Here is a 20,110-nt window from a genome sequence, read left to right on the forward strand (position 1 = left end):
GTGTGCTAGACCGCTAGATCACCGAGGTCGTCGTTTATACATCAGAATAACATATAGGATTTAAACTTCAGGCAAATGAAACCACAGGCACATCTAGTAATAAATAAGATGCATACATTTTACATGCCAGATTCTGGTGATGAGGTTGATTCAAAAATCAGCCATTTTTCCATAATTTTCCACTTTTCAGGTAAAATAAAGATATATGTATTAGTAATAACAAACCCCTCGCTCTTCGTCAGTCGATTGAAACACTCGTCATCCTCTCGGATGCTGCTCGCTCTCTCCGGTGCACCAGACACCCTACGCTTGGTTGCAGCACCGGCTGACTCAGCATCCGACTGCCTTGATATGGACTGATCCAACTGCACCGAGTCTGGGACCAGTATCGGCGCGGAGATAGACTGTATTATAGAAATATATGTATATACTTTTAACACAGTTTTAGCAGTAGATAGATTCAAGAGAAACTTTTATATGTATAATACATGTACACTTACGTTGTGGAATGAATTTACTGCCGAGGTTTTCTTACGAGACTACAGCATGGGGTTTTTACCAAGAAGGGTATATTAAGGTTTCTTAAGGGTCGGCAACGCGCACGTGACACCCCTGGTGCTTCAGGCGTCCATAGGCTACGGTAACCATTTACCATCAGATGAGCCGTATGCTTGTTTGCCACCATAGTAGTATAAAAAAAATGTGGGTGTTTTTTATGCGAAGTCAAGGCTGGTAAGTCATCATCATCATCGCAGCCCGGAAGACGTCCACTGCTGGACATAGGCCTCCCCCAAAGATCTCCACGACGATCGGTCCTGCGCTGTTCGCATCCAGTGCCTTCCAGCGATCTTGACCTGATCGTCGGTCCACCTTGCTGGCTGTTTAGTAAAATATATAATTATTAAATTAATGAAGAATATCACACACACGTTCAATAATTGCCACGTCGATACTGCTGTCTGAACGGTGACTGCAGTTCACCGTCGCACCATCATTCACCATCCTATCATTGCCTTCCAATGATATTGCCGCCAACGCTGCTATATCTGCCTATGACAATAATATCTATACATATAAATAAAATCGGAGTGTCTGTTTGTAATATTGAAATAACTAATTTTTACTACATTCATATGAATATAAATACTTTCTTAGATTTTTTTACAATTTTTGTATGTCTGCCTGTCTGTGTGTTCCGGGTAATCTCTGAAATGGCTGGATCAATTTTGACGGGAGTTGTTTGGCAGGTAACTTATGTAATAGGGTGTAACTTAGGCTACTTTTATTTTAGAAAAATAAATTTAAATTCCACGCGGACGAAGTCGCGGGTACAGCTAGTTAATAATAAACATGTTACCGTAATAATTTATTTTTCAAGATAATTCACACAGCGCCATCTAGCCAAATTAAGCTAGCTAAAGCTTGTGTTATGAGTACTGGCTAGAGCCTACGGCGATAGACCAGCCTCGGTTGTTTAGCAGCTAGCTTTTCCATTTTGGTTTCTCAATTGATGACAACACACACAACTGATACAAATACATAAATATTTTTTCGGAAATACATACATATTATATGTACAAGAAAACACAGACCGATACAAACAATCAGACTCATGAATACAAATGTTTGTGCCGTGCGAGGAATCGAATCCGCGACCATCGGTCATAATACAAGCTTTAGCTGGCTTAACTTAGGTCTAGATGGCGCTGTGTGAATTGTCCTGAGTTTAAAAAAAAAGTTACAGGATGCGAGGCATGACATCTTTGTCCATCGTATCACGGCACATATGATAGCGTGAAAAAAACGTTTCGAGTCACATTTAAAAGACATGTTCTATCTACTGCTAAAAAAAAATTGTTAAATGAAAATGTTGTCAATTTTGTAATATACATATTACAAAGTTGGTCATATTCAATCTATCCAACCTAGCCGTATTCCCCGGTTGTTGGGGGTCTGGCTCTACCTCTGCGCGCTGGTCTTTGCTGTTTAGGCTGCGATTTATTCGGCGATCCTGGCTCTGATTAAGCGGACGCCATACTGCTATCAGTATACATATTAAAACATTGGTCCAAACACGGCAGGAATTACAAAGCAATAAAAACAAGGAAAATATAAAATAAAACTTACTTTGAGCACAACTTTATCTTAAGTAAACTGATGTTTTATGATAAATTTCTTCATACCTTCTTTCATTCTTCTCAAAAATTATAATCCGCCAAATATCCTGGGACACTTTTAAATGCCTTTTTTCCCATAAATTATAATCTGCCAATTAACCTGGGACACTTTAAAATGCCTTTTTCCCTATAAATTATAATCTGCCAAATAACCTGGGACACTTTAAAATGCCTTTTTCCCTATAAATTATAATCTGCCAAATAACCTGGGACACTTTAAAATGCCTTTTTCCCCATAAATTATAATCTGCTAAATAACCTGGGACACTTTAAAATGCCTTATTCCCCATGAATTATAATCTGCCAAATAACCTGGGACACTTTAAAATATTAGTCTTTACATGTTACAAAAGCCGTCAAATAGACCGTTAACTTGTTGACCATTGTTTTTTTTATACCACGTAGATGGCAAACAGGCATACGGCCCATCTGATGGTAAACGGTTACCGTAGCCTATGGACGCCTGAAACACCAGGGGTGTCACATGCGCGTTGCCGACCCTTAAGAAACCTAATATACCCTTCTTGAAAAACCCCATGCTGTAGTCTCTCGAGAAAACCTCGACAGGTAGTTCATTCTACAATCTATGTGTACGCGGGAGGAAGCTCCTCTGAAACCGCACTGTCAGAGACCACTTAGGTTCCAGCGTGTGGGGATGAATTCCCTGTGTATGGCGAGAGCAGAAGACCTCAGAAGTCGAAAACTTCATAAATTATTTGTACAAAATATGTGAAATAAATATTTTACCTATTATTATATAATGAATAACATTTATGTCAAGCAACTAGCCCAAGAGCCCACGACAGCCAAACATACGTCTTATTAGTAAATGTGAAAGTTCTTGTATGTGTGTCCCCAACACAGGTAAGAACGATTCCCGAAACCTAGATCGTGGTTCCTTTGGCAGGTAACAGGTAACAAAGGTGTAAAAATTTTCATATGAAATTTGTCAAGCAGACTCACTATTTTAAGTAACTCACTAATTACCCCTATTCTGAAGAATAGAATAGAAATAATCTTTATTCAAATAAACTCAATACAAGCACTTTTGTTATCCTACCACTCATTCGGAATGCAGAGTCATCACAAGAAGAATGAGCAAGAAACTTGTGTGAGCAACACACAAATAAACTTTTTTTAAATAAATAATAAATGTTTTTTTTTAATAAATAAATAATAAATAATATAATAAATAAACATAATACATAATTACACAATAACAAGTGAGAGGCATGCGATAATCAATATAGAAACCGCTACGCACTCATACTTAGTGCAATCAGATAATATTGGCAGCGCTATGAATTTTAAGTTTTTATTACAAAACCATTATTAGGTATCCCTTACAAACTCTTCAATTTTATAATAAGCATTTTTACATGGAAAGTGTTTTATAGAACATTTGAATCCTTTTTCAGGCAGATTTAGAATAGACTCTGGTAGTTTGTTGTAAAAACAGACTACAAAACTCTGAAGAGACTATTCGTGTACTGTATTTAGATATTAATTTAAATAAAAAGCTAATTTGCGTTTCACATTTAATTTGGCCGTTCCCGCCATTTTACAATACAGGCTATCGACTCCACAGAGTAGGAAACATCATAGACAATAATTATACTACAATTCGATAATAGATGGCGCTATAAATACAGAGAGAGAACTATACCTACTAACTGTACTAGCGTAGTAACTCAAGGACGCAGTTAGGGAATGTAATAAAATTAAAAATACTATTTAAACCGTATATTTCATAGCAGACATTAGTAACTCACAAATTAATCTGGTTGTACCGACACATCGTCTCCAGATCCATCGAACTTCAAGCCACCGGCAGCCGAGTGAGAGTGGCCGGGCTGGTGACTGACACACTCTATAACCACGGATTCATACGCGGACAGGGCCGAACTCTGCCCGAAATCATTATCACCGCTCAAGTAGTCATTTTGAGATTCCAATGAGTGCAGCCCTGATATTTCTTTTATCTAGAAAGAATTTTAACAATATCAATTCTAGAATGTTTCTATCTAAATCTAAATATATATAACTCAAAGGTGACTGACATAGTGATCTATCAACGCACAGCCCAAACCACTGGACGGATTGACATTTGGACAGATAGATGTTAAGACGTAGGCGTTCGATAAAAAAGAATTTTGATTAATTCTACCCCCAAGGGGATAAAATAGGGGATGAAAGTTTGTATGTATGAAACTTTGCCAATTTTAAACCGATCAGGCTGAGACTTTGCATGCATAAAAAGCTACTATGACGTAGGCATCCCCTAAGAAAGGATTTTGATAAATTCCACCCCTAAGGGGATAAATAAACGCAAGCGAAACCGCGGGTAAAAGCTAGTAATATTATAAACGCGAAAGTTTGAGAGTATGTTTGTAACTCTTTCACGTAAAAACTACTGAACGGATTTCGATAAAGCTTAGTGGAATGTATTTTTTATTGTATTTTTATGCATAATTTTTAAATAGAAATAGATAATTCTTTTTTCAAATAAACCTAATTTAAGGAAAGGAAAATATGGTTCAAGTCTCCAATATCAGTACCACATTCACAGATGGCGCTATATATCTTCGAGTGTGTTAAATACGAATATCGCACGACCTTTTTCAACACCAAAAGTGTTTTTTTTAACTCAACCATAAAACTGCAATAGACACTGCTGCTTTCCCGCCATTTTACTTTTTTAAAACAGCGCGCTGCATACTGGCCAGCGCGGCAGCGCCGCGTTACGGTCAGTTCGAAATTTGAAATAAAAATATATTGCGGTTTTGGAATATGACTTCACTATTTGCGTTTATAACGCCCGTGTGTTTTATGAGCTGACCTATGAAAATTAGATCCACTTTACGAGCAAATATGTTGAAATATATATATATATATATATATATCATACTAGTTTTTATCAGCGGGTTCACTCGCATACATTCATTAACGGCTGCTGACGGCGCTGAAGTAGCAACATGTTGATATTTTATGTTCTTGTTTTTTTGTAAAAAATGATTTCTTTTTTTTTTAATACAAAATTTCATATGTTCTAATACCTCCAAGAACATGTGTACGAAATTTCATGATGATCGGTTCAGTAGTTTTTGCGTGAAAACGTTACAAACATCCATGTATAATATCAGTAAAGATTTTTTTTATGTATGATAATGGAATGATGCACCCGCCGGAGTTAACGGTTTACGCTGGCGGGACACCAGTGGCGGATGATAAGATGAGCATGAGGTCAGGTTAGTTAGTCCATAGTGACTAATTCACCAGGAATTTATCACGATGGTTTCCAGGGGGAACTGCGTGGAGGTCAACCTGACGTGGTACATTGGTAGCAATGGGGTCATCAGTCCACATTACTAACAATCCCCTTCTGTCTCTCCTATCAGTAAGGATTCATGTGTGAAGACGTGAGTTTCACTGGTTGGTGATGACAAGAGCGGTGGTGAGAGTAAACATACACAGTACGGTGGAACTTGTATATTATCAATAGTTTTCATGTTCAGGATTTTCATTTAATGTTAGACATAGACACCTATATAAATACCTATGCATTGTAAATAAACTGGCTTTTAAAAAAAAGTAATTCAATTGAGTTTCTTGCCAGTTCTTCTCAATTGGATCTATATACCGAACTGGACGGTAGGGAAAAAAATTATAATGTAAAAACTTAACGTTCATAAGCGGCTAAAATGTCCTACATGAATAAAATGATTTTTGAATTTGAATTTAAATTTAACTGTTTATTCATCCTGATTTACTCTATTTATTTATTGGTTGATTGGGCTATTGTCGTTCACCTGTAAGCTGCGCTAAAATGTCGCTACCTAGACCCGTCAGGGACATGAATAAAATGATTTTTGAATTTGAATTTAAATTTAACTGTTTATTCATCCTGATTTACTCTAGCTTACACTAATTACTAACACTATATATATTAACAACTGTGTGACCTATGTGTCGTTAGATAAAACGTACACTGGCACAATCTACTATCGAACGTGCTGATTTACATCACTATATCACAGTTCGCTCACCTTGGCTTTGGCCTTCCTGAGCTGCCGCCTCATCTCTTTGATGAGCTCATCCTTGAACTGCAGCTCGGTGCTGGCTGCGAGGCACTGGTCGTGCAGCGCCGTACACACGCCTCGCATCGAATCCATTTCCTTTTTGAACGCAACATTCATTTTTCTTAACGTACGTATGCTGTCGCTGCTGGACTGTGGAAATCCTTACTGATTTATTTATTTACCAACTGTACTCGCGATTTCGTCCGCGTGAAATTTAATTTTGTTTTTCTAAAATAAAAGCAGCCTAAGTTAATCCTTATTACATTAGCTACCTGCCAATAAAAATCCCGTCAAAATCGGTCCAGCCATTTCAGAGATTAGTCGGAACAAACTAACAGATAGATAGACCGACAAAAATTGCAAAAAAAAATATTTTGGTGTATGTACCGTATTTATATTCATATGCACGTAGTAAAAAACGGTTATTTCAAGCCAAAACTACTAAACCGATTTAAATGAATTTTGGTTAAAGGGTTGAAACGTGAGATGAAAGGTTGTATGGAATTATAGTATTTTTAAACCTAGAATCTTGACACTTATTTTTAGGCTGTTGATTAAATAACTTTACTTATATCTTAACTAGCTAATCCCGCGACTTCGTCCGCGTGGAATATAACTATATTTTTCTAATATAAAAGTAGCCTAAAGAACTAAAAATTATTTTATTCGTCTTAAATTATTCGTTCCATTAGGTACTGATAGGTTCAAATTAATACATTTAGTTGGGTTGAATTTTAAAATTTCCTATTTAAGCGAACGTCTTCATCATAGTAGCTAGCTACAATCTTTAATTTCAGTTCAATCATTCGAAAATCTAAGAAGATTTATACAAACTTTCATCCCCTATTTTATACCCTTAGGGGTGGATTTTATCAAAATACTTACTTAGGGCATGCCTACGTCATAGTAGCTTTATGTATGCAAAGTCTCAGCCCGATTGGTTTAAAATTGACAAAGTTTCATACAAACTTTCATCCCCTATTTTATCCCCTTGCGGGTAGAATTAATCAAAATCCTTTCTTAGCGGATGCCTACGTCACAACATCTACCTGCATGCCAAATTTCAGCCCAATCCGACTAGTGGTTTGGGCTGTGCGTTGATAGATCACTATGTCAGTCACCTTTGAGTTATATATATTTAGAAGATAAATCCTTTGGTATTTTAATAAGATTATATAACTGGACCTTCAATTTAGCCGACATCTTTTTTATACGATCCTGGTACATCGGCGCTTCCTCGTCCAGTTGAGAGTTATAATCCATTACAGGCTCCCAATCACCGCACTATGAACAAATCCATTAACACGAGTAAATCTATATCGTGTACCGTTTTATAATAGCTAAGGTAAAATATCTTTTTATAAATTAAATTTATTAGTGTTTGGACCAATGTATATAGAGTAGATATAACTGTAAAGTCTGTTCAACAATATAATATATTCACATGATTCTCACCTCATTCCCCGTACAACACAATCCGGCCATAACTTCAGCGTCTTTTTTCAATATCTCCCTGAAACAATTTTTATATAGGTACTTCTCGATTAAAATCTATTCATATAAATAAAATTGGAGTGTCTGTTTGTAATATTGAAATAACCGTTTTTTACTGCATACATATGAGTATACGGTATATACACAAAACTATCATTTTTTACGATTTTTGTCTGTCTGTTTATTCCGGTTAATCTCTGAAATTGCTGGGCCGATTTTGACGTTACTTTTTTGACAGGTGATATAATAAGGAGTAACTTAGGCTACTTTTATTTTAGAAAAATAAACTTAAATTCGAAGAATACGAAGACGAAGTGCAAAGCCGGGGTGAGTAGCTAGTCTTATATATAAAGTTCTCGTGTCACAGTTTTCGTTCCCATACTCCTCCGAAACGGCTTGACCGATTCTCATGAAATTTTATGAGCGTATTGAGTAGGTCTGAGAACCGGCCAACATCTATTTTTCATCCACATGTTAGGGGTAGTCCACCCCAAAATTTTTTTTGTTTAGACAAAATTTTTAGTTTCTATTTTGTTATGATACAACATACAAAAATACATACAATCCTAAATTTTCACCCTTCTATCATCAACCCCTATTTTTTATAGCGTTATTAATTTATATGGCAAAACAACGTTTGCCGGGACAGTTAGTTTTATATATAACAATCAGTCGTAGTTTAGTCCCCGAGAAGTCAACACACTTCCAATCTATATCGAAGCTCTATTTAATGCTTGATGCGTCGTTTAGAGGCGAAACACGTATCCCAATAGTAGACTTAATAACGGTCTGAGTTCTACACGCACAACGGCCCGAATGAGAGGCCAATTGCGGTAAATGGAGTCCAACCTACAACCTACAACGGTCTGAGTTTAATCACCATTAGAGCAGGTCGTAACGCTTCTAGAGCAGTAGCGGTGGTCAGGTTTCCGCATTGAATATTTGTAATCTCACACATACTAATGGTAGCGGATACAATATAATAAAAATGTTTTAAAAAATGAAATAGATTTCCGCAAAATTAATCCTAATTCGATAAAATATAATGCAGAAATAGACAATAAAGAGTACACGATTTTGGTGGTCTGTGTGAATCTGTTTTTCTATTATATTTAAAGCTAAGGTAATACATACGTTTCACTGCTTTCTCTTAACGACACCTTATTCCTCAGGTTGATGATGGTACGTTCATACTGCTGGATATCCTTGTTTAGTCTTTGTATCTCCCTATGTAAAGAACCAACGTGATGAACTGATCATGTATGTTTGGGAAACTACTCTGCTACCAAAAGTGTTAGGGAAGCGTCAGTCATTTACCTTTATGGTTCTGCGGATTTCTTGGGCTTCAGGGTCTCGAAGGTATCTTCGCTAGCTTTCCAGCTTCACAGTAGGTTTCATAGTAGGTTTCACAGTAGGTTAACACAGTTCTAATTTATTTTAATTCACAACACAATGCGCGCGCGCGTCAAGGCCGCTGTACAGTCCGTTTGTTACTAGGTGAGGGAGGGGAAGGCAAAGCGCGGGAACACAAACTAACGGACTCTAATATAATAATCTGTGCTTACGATGATACCGGGTAGATTTTGAACAATGTAAGAATTTTATTTCAGGGGACAAACGAGCTTGCAGCTCACCTAATGGTAATCGATTACTGCCGCCAATTAGTACCCACAATACCAGGTAAATTGCATGCGTTGCCTTTTTACAAGGAATAAGTTCTTTTCTTGAAGGTTTCAATATCATATCGGTTCGGAAATACCATTGCTGGTAGGTGATTCCGCAATGTGGTTGAGCGTGGCAAAAAGTTTCTAGAAAACCGCACTGTGGAGGACCACCATTCATTCAGATGATCAGGATGTTATTTTAGTTTCTGGCGGGTGGTATGGTGAAATTCAGCAGCTGGTAATAATCCGAACAATTACTCAGAACACTCATTTTGATATACTCATATATGGTAGTAAATGTACAGAGATGCCATATCTCGCCGATTTGACCAAGCAACTTACCAAGGAACAGAAAATATTTTATTCAAATAAACTTAATTTTAAGCACTTTTGAGTAGTCATTATTTATTTTTTTAATCTACCGCTCATTCGGAAAGCTGTTTCACCATAAGAAGAACCAGCAAGAAACTTACATGTTGCTCTTTTAAGATAAGTCCCATTATAATTGAATGAACGTTGATCTTTCTAATATCACAAATAACATAATATTACATATATCATAAACGCGAAACTTTGTAAGTATGAATGGATAGAATAATGGAAGAATGTTTGTGAGATAAAGTTTGAATTGAAGTTAGAAAAATTCTCAAGTTTAAATTTAAAATTAATCTGTATTATTACAATTATGGGATTGTAAACATATATAATATTAATTTGAAAAGAATACGAGCTGAGTTTCATGTCAGTTCTTCTCGTCTCGAAATCATTCCGAACTGACTGTAGATTTGATATATCATAAGAGTCTGTAATAGACCTACATGAATGAATTTTTTAAATTTTGAACAAGAATAGAATATACCGAAAATACTCTTGTACAGATGTCGTTTTAATATTATAATAATTATCTCTATTCTCCCAAACTTTAAATTGAAAAATGATGTTAGATCATTTAAAAATGAATCTGTATTACTGTAAACATGTACAACCTTATTTGAAAAGAATACGAGCTGAGTTTCTTGTCAGTTCTTCTCATCTCGAAATCATTCCGAACTGACTGTAGATTTGACATATCATAAAAGTCTGTAATAGACCTACATGAATGAATTTTTTAAATTTTGAATAAGAACAGAATATACTGAAAATACTCTTGTACAGATGTCGTTTTAATATTATAATAATTATCTCTATTCTCCCAAACTTTAAATTGAAAAATGATGTTAGATCATTTAAAAATGAATCTGTATTACTGTAAACATGTACAACCTTATTTGAAAAGAATACGAGCTGAGTTTCTTGTCAGTTCTCAACTCGAAAGCATTCCGAACTGATGGTAGATTTGACATATCATAAGAGTCTGTAATAGATCTACATGAATAAAGATATTTTGATTTTATTTGATTAACAATATAGAATACCTGTCTTTAGCTGTGTTTTCTTTTTGTAGGGAATCATTTAGTATCAGAAGTTCGCTCCAATCGGCGCTCACTTTCCACTTCTTGTCTTGCTACAATCAAACATTCAGAGCACAATTACATTTAGAAATTATACAATAAAATAGAAGTACCTATATTTTTTATACTACAACGTCGGCAAACATACGACCGATCTGATGGTAAACGGTTACCGTAGCCTATGGACGCCTGAAACACCAGGGGTGTCACGTGCGGGTTGCCGACCCTTAAGAAACCTTAATATACCCTTCCTGAAAAACCCCATGCTGTAATCTATATTTGTACCTATGGATTATGACACGTCTTTATAATATTTTACAGCAGAATTAATATTTAATACTAATTTTTTCTAAGAAAGGTTGTTTGAAAGAGATTGCATTATGTACAAGTCCGGTTTTTGTAGCTTTATTATTACTCTGTTAAGTGTGATTTTTTTAAAACGTAGGTGAGAAACAAGCAGGCCTATCTGATAGTAAGTGGTTATCGTAGCCTATGGACGCCTGAAACACCAGGGGTGTCACATGCGCGTTGCCGACCCTTAAGAAACCTTAATATACTCTTCTTGAAAAACCCCATGCTGTAGTTTATGTTACTGCTAGGTGTACGTATGGATTATGACATCACTTTATAAGATTTTATAACATAATTAATAATTAATATCTGCTAAATTTCTACTTTAAGAAAGGTTGTTTGGGAGAGATTACTTTATGTAAATACAAGTCCGGCTTTTGTAGCTTATTACTTTGTTAATTGTGATTCTTTTACTACGTAGGTGACAATCAAGCATACGGCCCATCTGATGGTAAACGGTTAACATAGCTTATGAACGTCTGAAACACCAGGAGTGTCACGTGCGCATTACCGACTCTTAAGAAACCTTAGTAATTATAGTGATTCTTGTATTACTAATTTGGTGCAATAAAAAATTAATAAATAAATAAAAAAATATATTTTATTTAAAAAAAACCTATATAACTTCTGAAAATGTATATTCTTGTCTCATTCCGAGGTTATCATTCTGTGGCTATTATTAATAAACCATACCAATTGAAATTATCGTTAGAAATAAATAAAAATGCAATTTAAAAAAAATGTATATTGAAAATAAATAAAAATAAATACAAAAATATATAAATTTCAAATGCAATCATATTTCATATTAAAGATATTTTATCTTTAACGTTAATATTGTTAGAATTACGTTTTGTGTCGCCTTGTTCCAGTTTCTTCCTTCGCCTGTAACATAACGACAATAAACATAAAAACAAATTAATTATGTAATTTCTTATGTATTATGTTTATAATAATAATGGATAGACACATATACAACTACGGAATCTAGCATGATTTTATTATATAATTACTAGCTGACACCGCAACGTAGTGCAAAAATCGCTATTGGTAAAAAATGGGGGTTGGTGATAGAACAGAAAATTTAGGATTGTATGTATATTTTAATGACACATAATAAAACAAAAATAGTATCAAAAAAAGCCCTTATCACTATGGGCTATGAAAAATAGATGGTAGCTGATTCTCAGACCTGCTAAATATGCATATAAAATTTCATTAAAATCGGTCTAGCCGTTTCGGAGGAGTATGGTAACTAACATTGTGACCCGAGAATTTTATACATATATATGATATAACTTGATAAACTTATTTGAATAAAGATGATTTCAATGGATTTATGTTTCGATGGGTTCCGCCAGAGAAAAAGTTTAATTTGAAGCAATTTTGAACAGCCATTTTATGTAGAACTAGCTGTTCCCGCGACTTCGTTCACGTGGAATTTAACTATAATTTTCTAAAATAAAAGTAGCTTAAGTTACTCCTTATTACATCAGCTACCTGCCAAAAACAGTCCCGTCAAAATCGGTCCTGCCATTTCAGAGATTACCCGGAACAAACAGACAGACCAATCAACAGACGAAGTTCCGCTGATCAGCAAGTAATTCATAGTAGTTAAAGCAACGCCCGGTTAAATAGCATTAATCACACTTACCAATCAACAGTGCCAAATATATCTGATTCGGTGACTTCAAAGAAGTGTATTCCGTCCAGGGTGCAGTAGTCGAACTCTCGGAGCCGCCGCAGCACCTCCACGAGCCCCCGAAGGTCGGAATCCTTCCGAGTGATTCGTCTCCACAAAGCCGCTATCTCCGCGCGCAACTCGCTTACCATCTGTGTTTTATTACCAACTTCAAAGCTAATACTCACTATTCAAAGGCCAAATCGCGTGTATGAACAACTTAATTTGTGTAGCATTGTAGCACCTGGTAACCAGGACTAACTTCCCCACTGGGCACGTTCCTAGGCCCCGCGATGTTTTGGGGACCCCTAGTCTAATCTAGTCCTTACTCCAATACCAAACGATAACCGATAGCTACTCTACTCTTACCTGAAAATCAGTCTTAACAAATGCTTACTGACTATGGTCAATTTGTTCATTTTTGTTAATATTTTTTTATAAATGTCTAGCTAAGCTTGTTCTTTAGAAATTGAACTCCTCATCACATAACGACTTTTTAAAATTATTTTTGCATGATTTTTTTTAAGGTACGTATCTCTATGAACATCTCTAAAGAGTCATGTTCAAAAATGACTTCTAACAAAATAGCGCTTTATTACTATGGTCATAGGGGCCCTGTTGCAGGTGAATGATACCGTGTTGTTGGTCGAGACGATGTATATTACAGATGATAATAAACTGACCATATGTACATAGAAATAATGATCTTATATACTAAATAATAATAGGAAAATGTAAGGTGGGGTGACACAGTTTAGACACAGCAGTGCTTAGTACACAATATTGAATTTGTCTTACTAGACATTATTAAATGCAATTATTATTTTGATGTATCTAGGTGACTGTGTCCCATAGACCCCATTAACCTAATGTGCCTGCTGGTAAACCCAGGACCTCACGATTCCAACGTATGCGCAGTCAGCCTCTAGCCTGTGCAATAATCTTATCGCTACGCAATTTCTTCTGGACTAATAAAGATAAGAAGAAGGCAATGTGACGCATAAATTTAACATCTCATATATAAAATTCTCGTGTCAGAGTTTTCGTTCCCATACTCCTCCGAAACGGCTTGAGCGATTCTCATGAAATTTTATGGGCGTATTGAGTAGATCTGAGAATCGGCCAACATCTTTTTCATCCCCCTAAATGTTAGGGGTAGTCCACTCCTAATTTTTTATTTTTATTTTAAGCAAAACAACGTTTGCTGGGACAGCTAGTATCTATATAAATAAACATGAATTGCTGTTCGTTAGTCTCGTTAAAACTCGAGAACGGCTGAACCGATTTGGCTAATTGTAGTCTTAAAATATTCGTGGAAGTCCAGGGAAGGTTTAGACGGTGATAAAATATGAATAAAACATAAATATATTTTTTTTTTCTTTATGGATGATGCACCTGCTTGCGCTGACGGTTTACGCTGGCGGGACACTAGTGGAGGATGATAAGATAATCATAAGGTCAGGTTAGTTAGCCCATCGTGGCAAATTCACCATGAATATCACGATGGCTTCCAGGACCACGTGGAGGTCATTCGATATGGTACATTACTACATATAAAAATTACGTGTCACGTTGTTTGTCCGTGATGGACTCCTAAACTACTGAACACATTGCAAATTTGATTTGCACATTGTGTACAATTTATAGCATCTCAATTTATAGTCGCAATTTTATTTTATTCAAGAACCTTAGCCATTGTAACGCGTGCCCGGGGCTGCTAGTAAAAAAAAAGATAATATTGTTCGCGCCTACAAAGTTGCATCCAGAAATTTATATTTTTAAATACTGTTTAATTATTCAAAAGGGTACGTATAAATAAAGGGTAGACAAATTATTACTTTGAAATTGAAGAGCAATGTCATTGAAACAGTTTGTACTAGACAGCCATTACGTTCGCATCCATCCATACAGTTATACGCATTTTTATACATTCTATAAGTTAACCAAATTGTACGTGAAGCAATAAATCTTACATTCAACAGAAAAGAGTTTCTCTGTATAACCTTAAGAAGCTCCAGATGTCAACCTAGACGTAATTGGCTGGTGTGAACTTTGTAGGCGCGAACAGATATTATATTAATACAAGTATATTTATATTATTAGATAGAAAAATATCGTCTCATTTCCAAGACATGTTGCATACAAATACAGACGAACTCATGTTGCATTTGTTTCAGTAAATAAAATTAAAATAGTATCTGTTCAACAGGATATGCCTCATAAATAACGTGTAGGTATTGATAATTTTAGATCGAATGCACTGTGCACGAAATAAAGTCGATCATTCCAGATGTTGTTCAACTATAAATAGACAACTTCTACGTACAATATTAAGAAGTAAACTAACGTATAAATATTCTTTTATTTTTATTTAATTATTATTATATAATTGTAGGGTATGATGTTTGAACCCTAAAGGTTAAAGTCGTGTCCTCCGGACAGGAGTCCTTCAAGCGAACCTTCCTTTTCAATTCAAAATATCTTTATTCATATAGGTCTATTACAGACTCTTATGATATATCAAATCTACCGTCAGTATGGAATGATATCGAGATGAGAAGAACTGACAAGAAACTCAGCTCGTATTCTTTTCAAATTAATGTTGTACACGTTTACAATAACACATATTCATTTTTAAATTCACATTTGGGATCATAGAGCGACCACTAGCATATGCTATGGCAAAAGTAAGTAGTCTAATCAGTGTCGTAACCCGAACAGACCAGTAGACACAGCAGTACCCGTTCATGAGTATCACTTTGGTTTGGAGTGACATCTGCACTCATCTACTATCGTCCGGTGAAGCTGTAAAGGCCAGCTGCGGCCAACAGCATTAGGCTAGTCCGAAACGTTGATTGAATTGATTTAAATTAGATATATAATAGTAGAGGAAGTTTTTAGATTGAAATTATGTTTAATACAAGTGGAGGAATTAGTAAGAGAGTAGTAGAACATGTCATAATCCATTTGGTACAATTAAAACACATAAAACCGAGTTACTTAACCATCGATCCTCTGACCAATTTAAACAGGGATCGAAATTGACCTCAGACTAATCTCATATCTAGTCGAGTTGTGCTTCAGGCACTCCATAAGTCCTTCCGCGGGTTTGGAGTGCCATCCGCACTAGCTCCTATCCTATCGTCCGGTGAAGATAAAACGGCCAGCTACGGCCAACAGCATTGGAGTAGTCCGAACAAAACAGAGTTGTACATAAAATTATATAAAATTCTCGTGTTAGTTGCCATAGGTTCTTTTCCGAAACGGCTGAACAGATTTTGACGAAATCGTATACGTATACTCGGTATATCTGATTATAGGTTGTTATATATTTTTTATACCCTAATATTTTTTTTTATAAAAATACGCGGGTACCCTACTATTTCACCCTTTTATCATCAACCCCTATTTTATATATGGCTAGACATCGTTTGCCGGGTTATATAGTAAAATATATGTTACCTCAGAATGCCTGCGACGTTCAACGAGCAGATTTATAGCCTCTGTTTCTAATTGTTCGACGGCGCGCACCAGCAGCGTGTTCTGTCCAACGACATCGCTCACCCACGACCGGAGCACGTCCACTTGCATCTACATACAATAGACAGACAAATAGATAGATACATACAAATAGATAGATTATTATAAACATGTTCCACTATTATTTGAAAAAAATACGAGCTGAGTTTCTTGTCAGTTCTTCTCATCTCGATATCATTCCGAACTGACGGTAGATTTGACATATCATAAGAGTCTGTAATAGACCTACATGAATAAAGATATTTTGAATTTGAATTTGAATTTAAATAGATAGATAATTCATTTCCTTGAACATTTACAGTGTAGATTATAGGATATAGTTACCTAGATATAGAGTTCCCAACCGTTTTCCCAGGACATGTCCCAGTTTTTGAAGTGTCCTGGGAAGTCCTGAATAGTTATGTGTCAGCGTCCTGGATTTTTAAAATCTGCGCGCCTCTTAATTACTGTTTTTCAACAGTATAATTTTATCAAATACTTTTTATTAAAAACCTGATTATATTAATTACTTGGATTTTAATATATGTTAATATAACTATTGCAACATCAAAAGAAGAAAGAATAAATATATAAAAACACTATTACTGCATTTTGTTTTTAAACTGGATAGTCCTGGTTTTGGACTTTCAATCCTGGTCTTTTAAATTTGGGCTTGGCAACCTTACCTAGCTATATTTAACATAATAATTGTAATTAATAATGGCTAACATTGTGTGTTAGGGAATTTACTCTCTGCTACCAAAATGTTAGGGAAAGTACTATGTATCTATATAGGGAAAAATAAATGTGGTGGAAGCGTCTGTCACGTACCTGTATGGTTCTGCGGATTTCTTGGGCTTCAGGGTCTCGAAGGTATCTTCGCTAGCTTTCCAGTTTCACAGTAGGTTTCACAGTAGGTTTAACACAGTTCTAATTTATTTTAATTCACAACACAATGCGCGCGCGCGTCAAGGCCGCTGTACGGTCTGTTCAGTACTAACGGACTCTAATATAATAATCTGTGCTTACGATGGTACAGGGTAGATTTTGAACATTGTGATATAAGACAAATTAAATATTGTGTACTAAGCACTGCCGTGTCTAAACTGTGTGACCCCACCTCACCTTTCCTATTGTTATTTAGTATATAGATGAATATTTTTATATACATTTTGTCAGTCCATATCATCTGCAATATACATCGTCTCAACCGACATTTACGGGAAGAGGTATAAAAATTTACAATAAGATTTACCAAAAGATATACTGGAATTACCTTTAAATAAATGTAAAAAATTTGTGAAATCATATTTACCAAGCTATAACAGCTTAGTGCGTATAATAAAATGACAAACGTCCATGGCAGTAGTTGTTCATGCACGGGATTTTCATTCTATGTATATCGGTACACAATAATAATAATAATTCAAATTCAAATTAAAAAATCATTTATTCATGTAGGACATTTTAGCCGCTTTCAAATTTTTACATTATAATTTTATTTTTTCCCTACCGTCCAGTTCGGTATATAGATCCAATTGAGAAGAACTGGCAAGAAACTCAATTGAATTACTTTTTTTTTTAAAGCCAGTTTATTTACAATGCATAGTATTTATTTATATAGGTGTCTATGTCTAACATTAAATGAAAATCCCGAACATGGAAACTATTGCCATGCACGCTCGTCGTTGAAGTAATCGTTTAGTGAGTAATAGTAAATATGATTTAACAGATGTTTTGAATTTATTTAAGGGTAATTCCAACATATCCTTTGGTATCTTATTGTAAATTTTTATACCTATTCCCATAAAAGACCTATTAACTTTTTCTAAACGATACTTGGGGACAGCAAGTTTGTCTTTAATATTAATATTATGAATATTGCTGTTTTTTGGAAATAATCTCAGGACAATTCACACAGCGCCATCTAGACCCCAGTTAAGCTAGCTAAAGCTTGTGTTATGGGTACTAGATAGCTGATACAAATACATAGATATTTTTTTTTATAAATACATACATGGTTTTAAAAAAAATCATTGGAGTTTCTAGAAAGTTCTCAATTACTACAAACTGGACGGGAGCAAAAACACATACATTTAAGTTTGTTATTGTCAATTTTTATTTTAACTTTGTTAGTTGTAGTTAAAATACAACTAACAAAGTAAAAATAAAAAAACTTAATATGCTATCGTCGTCGTCGATCTCACATTGTATTTTACTGATAAAGGCTATAACAGAATAGCAGAGAGGGTGGAATCACTGCCCCACTGAGTTATAGACCGTTTTGTCTCATTCATTAGTTTTTAAATTATATTATTCTATGGGCAATAGTTGTATTGTGTAAAAAGTTTGTTTGAGACAAATAAAGATTATTATTATTATTACTAAAACTTGATTTAATTTAAAATATTGCATAGGATTATATAGTTGTGTGACCTGTAATTTATTGCTTCCTCCAACCCTCTCTATGAGCTGCATCCTCTCCTCGTACGCCCTCTGTACATCCCTCAGTATGTCCAGGGTTGGGCCTCCCCTGCACCCGCACGATTCCCGCTCAGCAACCTCGCACTCCACCACATTTGAATCCATCCCAAATAAAACTTATAATAAAAAATATATCTCTAAACAATTTCACATTTAATATTGGAAAGACTGTGCTTATTTCGATGTATTGAATTTGACGGACTGATGACGTTTTTTGATATCTCTATAGATAATAGACAATGTTACAAACATACAACCTTTCTTTGAACTATTATTCTCTATCTACAGACCAGATTATCTATACATCTATACATATAAATAAAATTGGAGTGTCTGTTTGTAATATTTAAATTACCGTTTTTTACTACATGCATATGAATATAAATACGGTACATACACCAAAATAATATTTTTTACAATTTTTGTCTGTCTATCTGTTTGTTCCGGCTAATCTCTGAAATGGCTGGACCGATTCTGACGGGACATTTTTTGTCAGGTAGCTGATATAATAAGGATATTTTTATTTCAGAAAAATAAAGTTAATTCCATGCGGACGAAGTCCCGTGAACAGCTAGTATTAATATAAAATAAAAACAACGTGAAAGTGTATAGTCCATTTATTTGTATAATTTGGCTACAAGTCTTTGTAACTACACGTCTGCGTACATTTATAACTTAGTGCAATCTATATAGAACATACGAACATTTCAGTAGACAAATATTTACATTTCACAAGTTCATATTATCACATAGCGCATGAATATTAACTTTTATCAACCAGAAACTCTACTGAAACACACGTAAATCTTACAGTCCTCGTGACTATATGAAGAGCTATGCTCAAAACTTAATACAAATAAGTCAATGTAGGAGCGCATTACATTATCAAATTCTACAACAATCAAAGTTACATCAGTTTGTAATACAGTGAAACCTGGATAAGTGGGAGCAAGGGAATTGTTAGTAATGTGGACTGATGAGTCAGGTTGACCTCCACGCGGTTCTACCTGGAAACCATCGTGATAAATTCCTGTTGAATTTGTCACGATGTGCTAACTGACCTGACCTCAAGCTCATCTTATCATCCCCCACTGGTGCCCAGCCAGCGTAAACCGTTAGGCGGGTGCACCATTCCATTATCATCCATAAAAAAAACCTGGATAAGTAGGAAACCTCCATTATTGAGAGTTGCAATGTAGTCCCGGTACTT

General features: G+C 35.3%; 1 protein-coding gene across 1 annotated transcript; it reads right to left on the reverse strand.

Moving 5' to 3' along the window:
* Positions 1 to 3,925: 3,925 nt before the first annotated feature.
* LOC131852342 (uncharacterized) lies at positions 3,926 to 19,096 on the reverse strand. The gene is made up of 8 exons (XM_059203008.1): positions 18,853 to 19,096; positions 16,360 to 16,488; positions 10,830 to 10,918; positions 8,885 to 8,977; positions 7,712 to 7,769; positions 7,442 to 7,540; positions 6,224 to 6,406; positions 3,926 to 4,159 (listed from the first exon to the last, which is right to left on the reverse strand). The coding sequence occupies exons 1-8, from the start codon at positions 19,003 to 19,005 to the stop codon at positions 3,953 to 3,955; spliced, it is 1,011 nt and encodes a 336-aa protein (XP_059058991.1). The 5' UTR covers positions 19,006 to 19,096; the 3' UTR covers positions 3,926 to 3,952.
* Between the last annotated feature and the right edge of the window lie 1,014 nt (positions 19,097 to 20,110).

The sequence above is a fragment of the Achroia grisella genome, unplaced genomic scaffold, assembly GCF_030625045.1.
Source record: "Achroia grisella isolate CSIRO2021 unplaced genomic scaffold, CSIRO_AGI_Agris_v1 utg842, whole genome shotgun sequence".
In the NCBI taxonomy this organism is placed as follows: Eukaryota; Metazoa; Arthropoda; class Insecta; order Lepidoptera; family Pyralidae; genus Achroia; species Achroia grisella.

Excerpts from the sequence above, each read along its gene's own strand:
- LOC131852342 (XM_059203008.1), bottom strand. The coding sequence starts at position 19,005 with ATGGATTCAAATGTGGTGGAGTGCGAGGTTGCTGAGCGGGAATCGTGC. Across the intron at positions 10,919-16,359 it reads AACGTCGCAGGCATTCTGAG|CAAGACAAGAAGTGGAAAGT; the intron begins GTAACATATATT and ends GTTTGATTGTAG. Across the intron at positions 7,770-8,884 it reads TTAAGAGAAAGCAGTGAAAC|GGAGATATTGAAAAAAGACG; the intron begins GTATGTATTACC and ends AAATTGTTTCAG.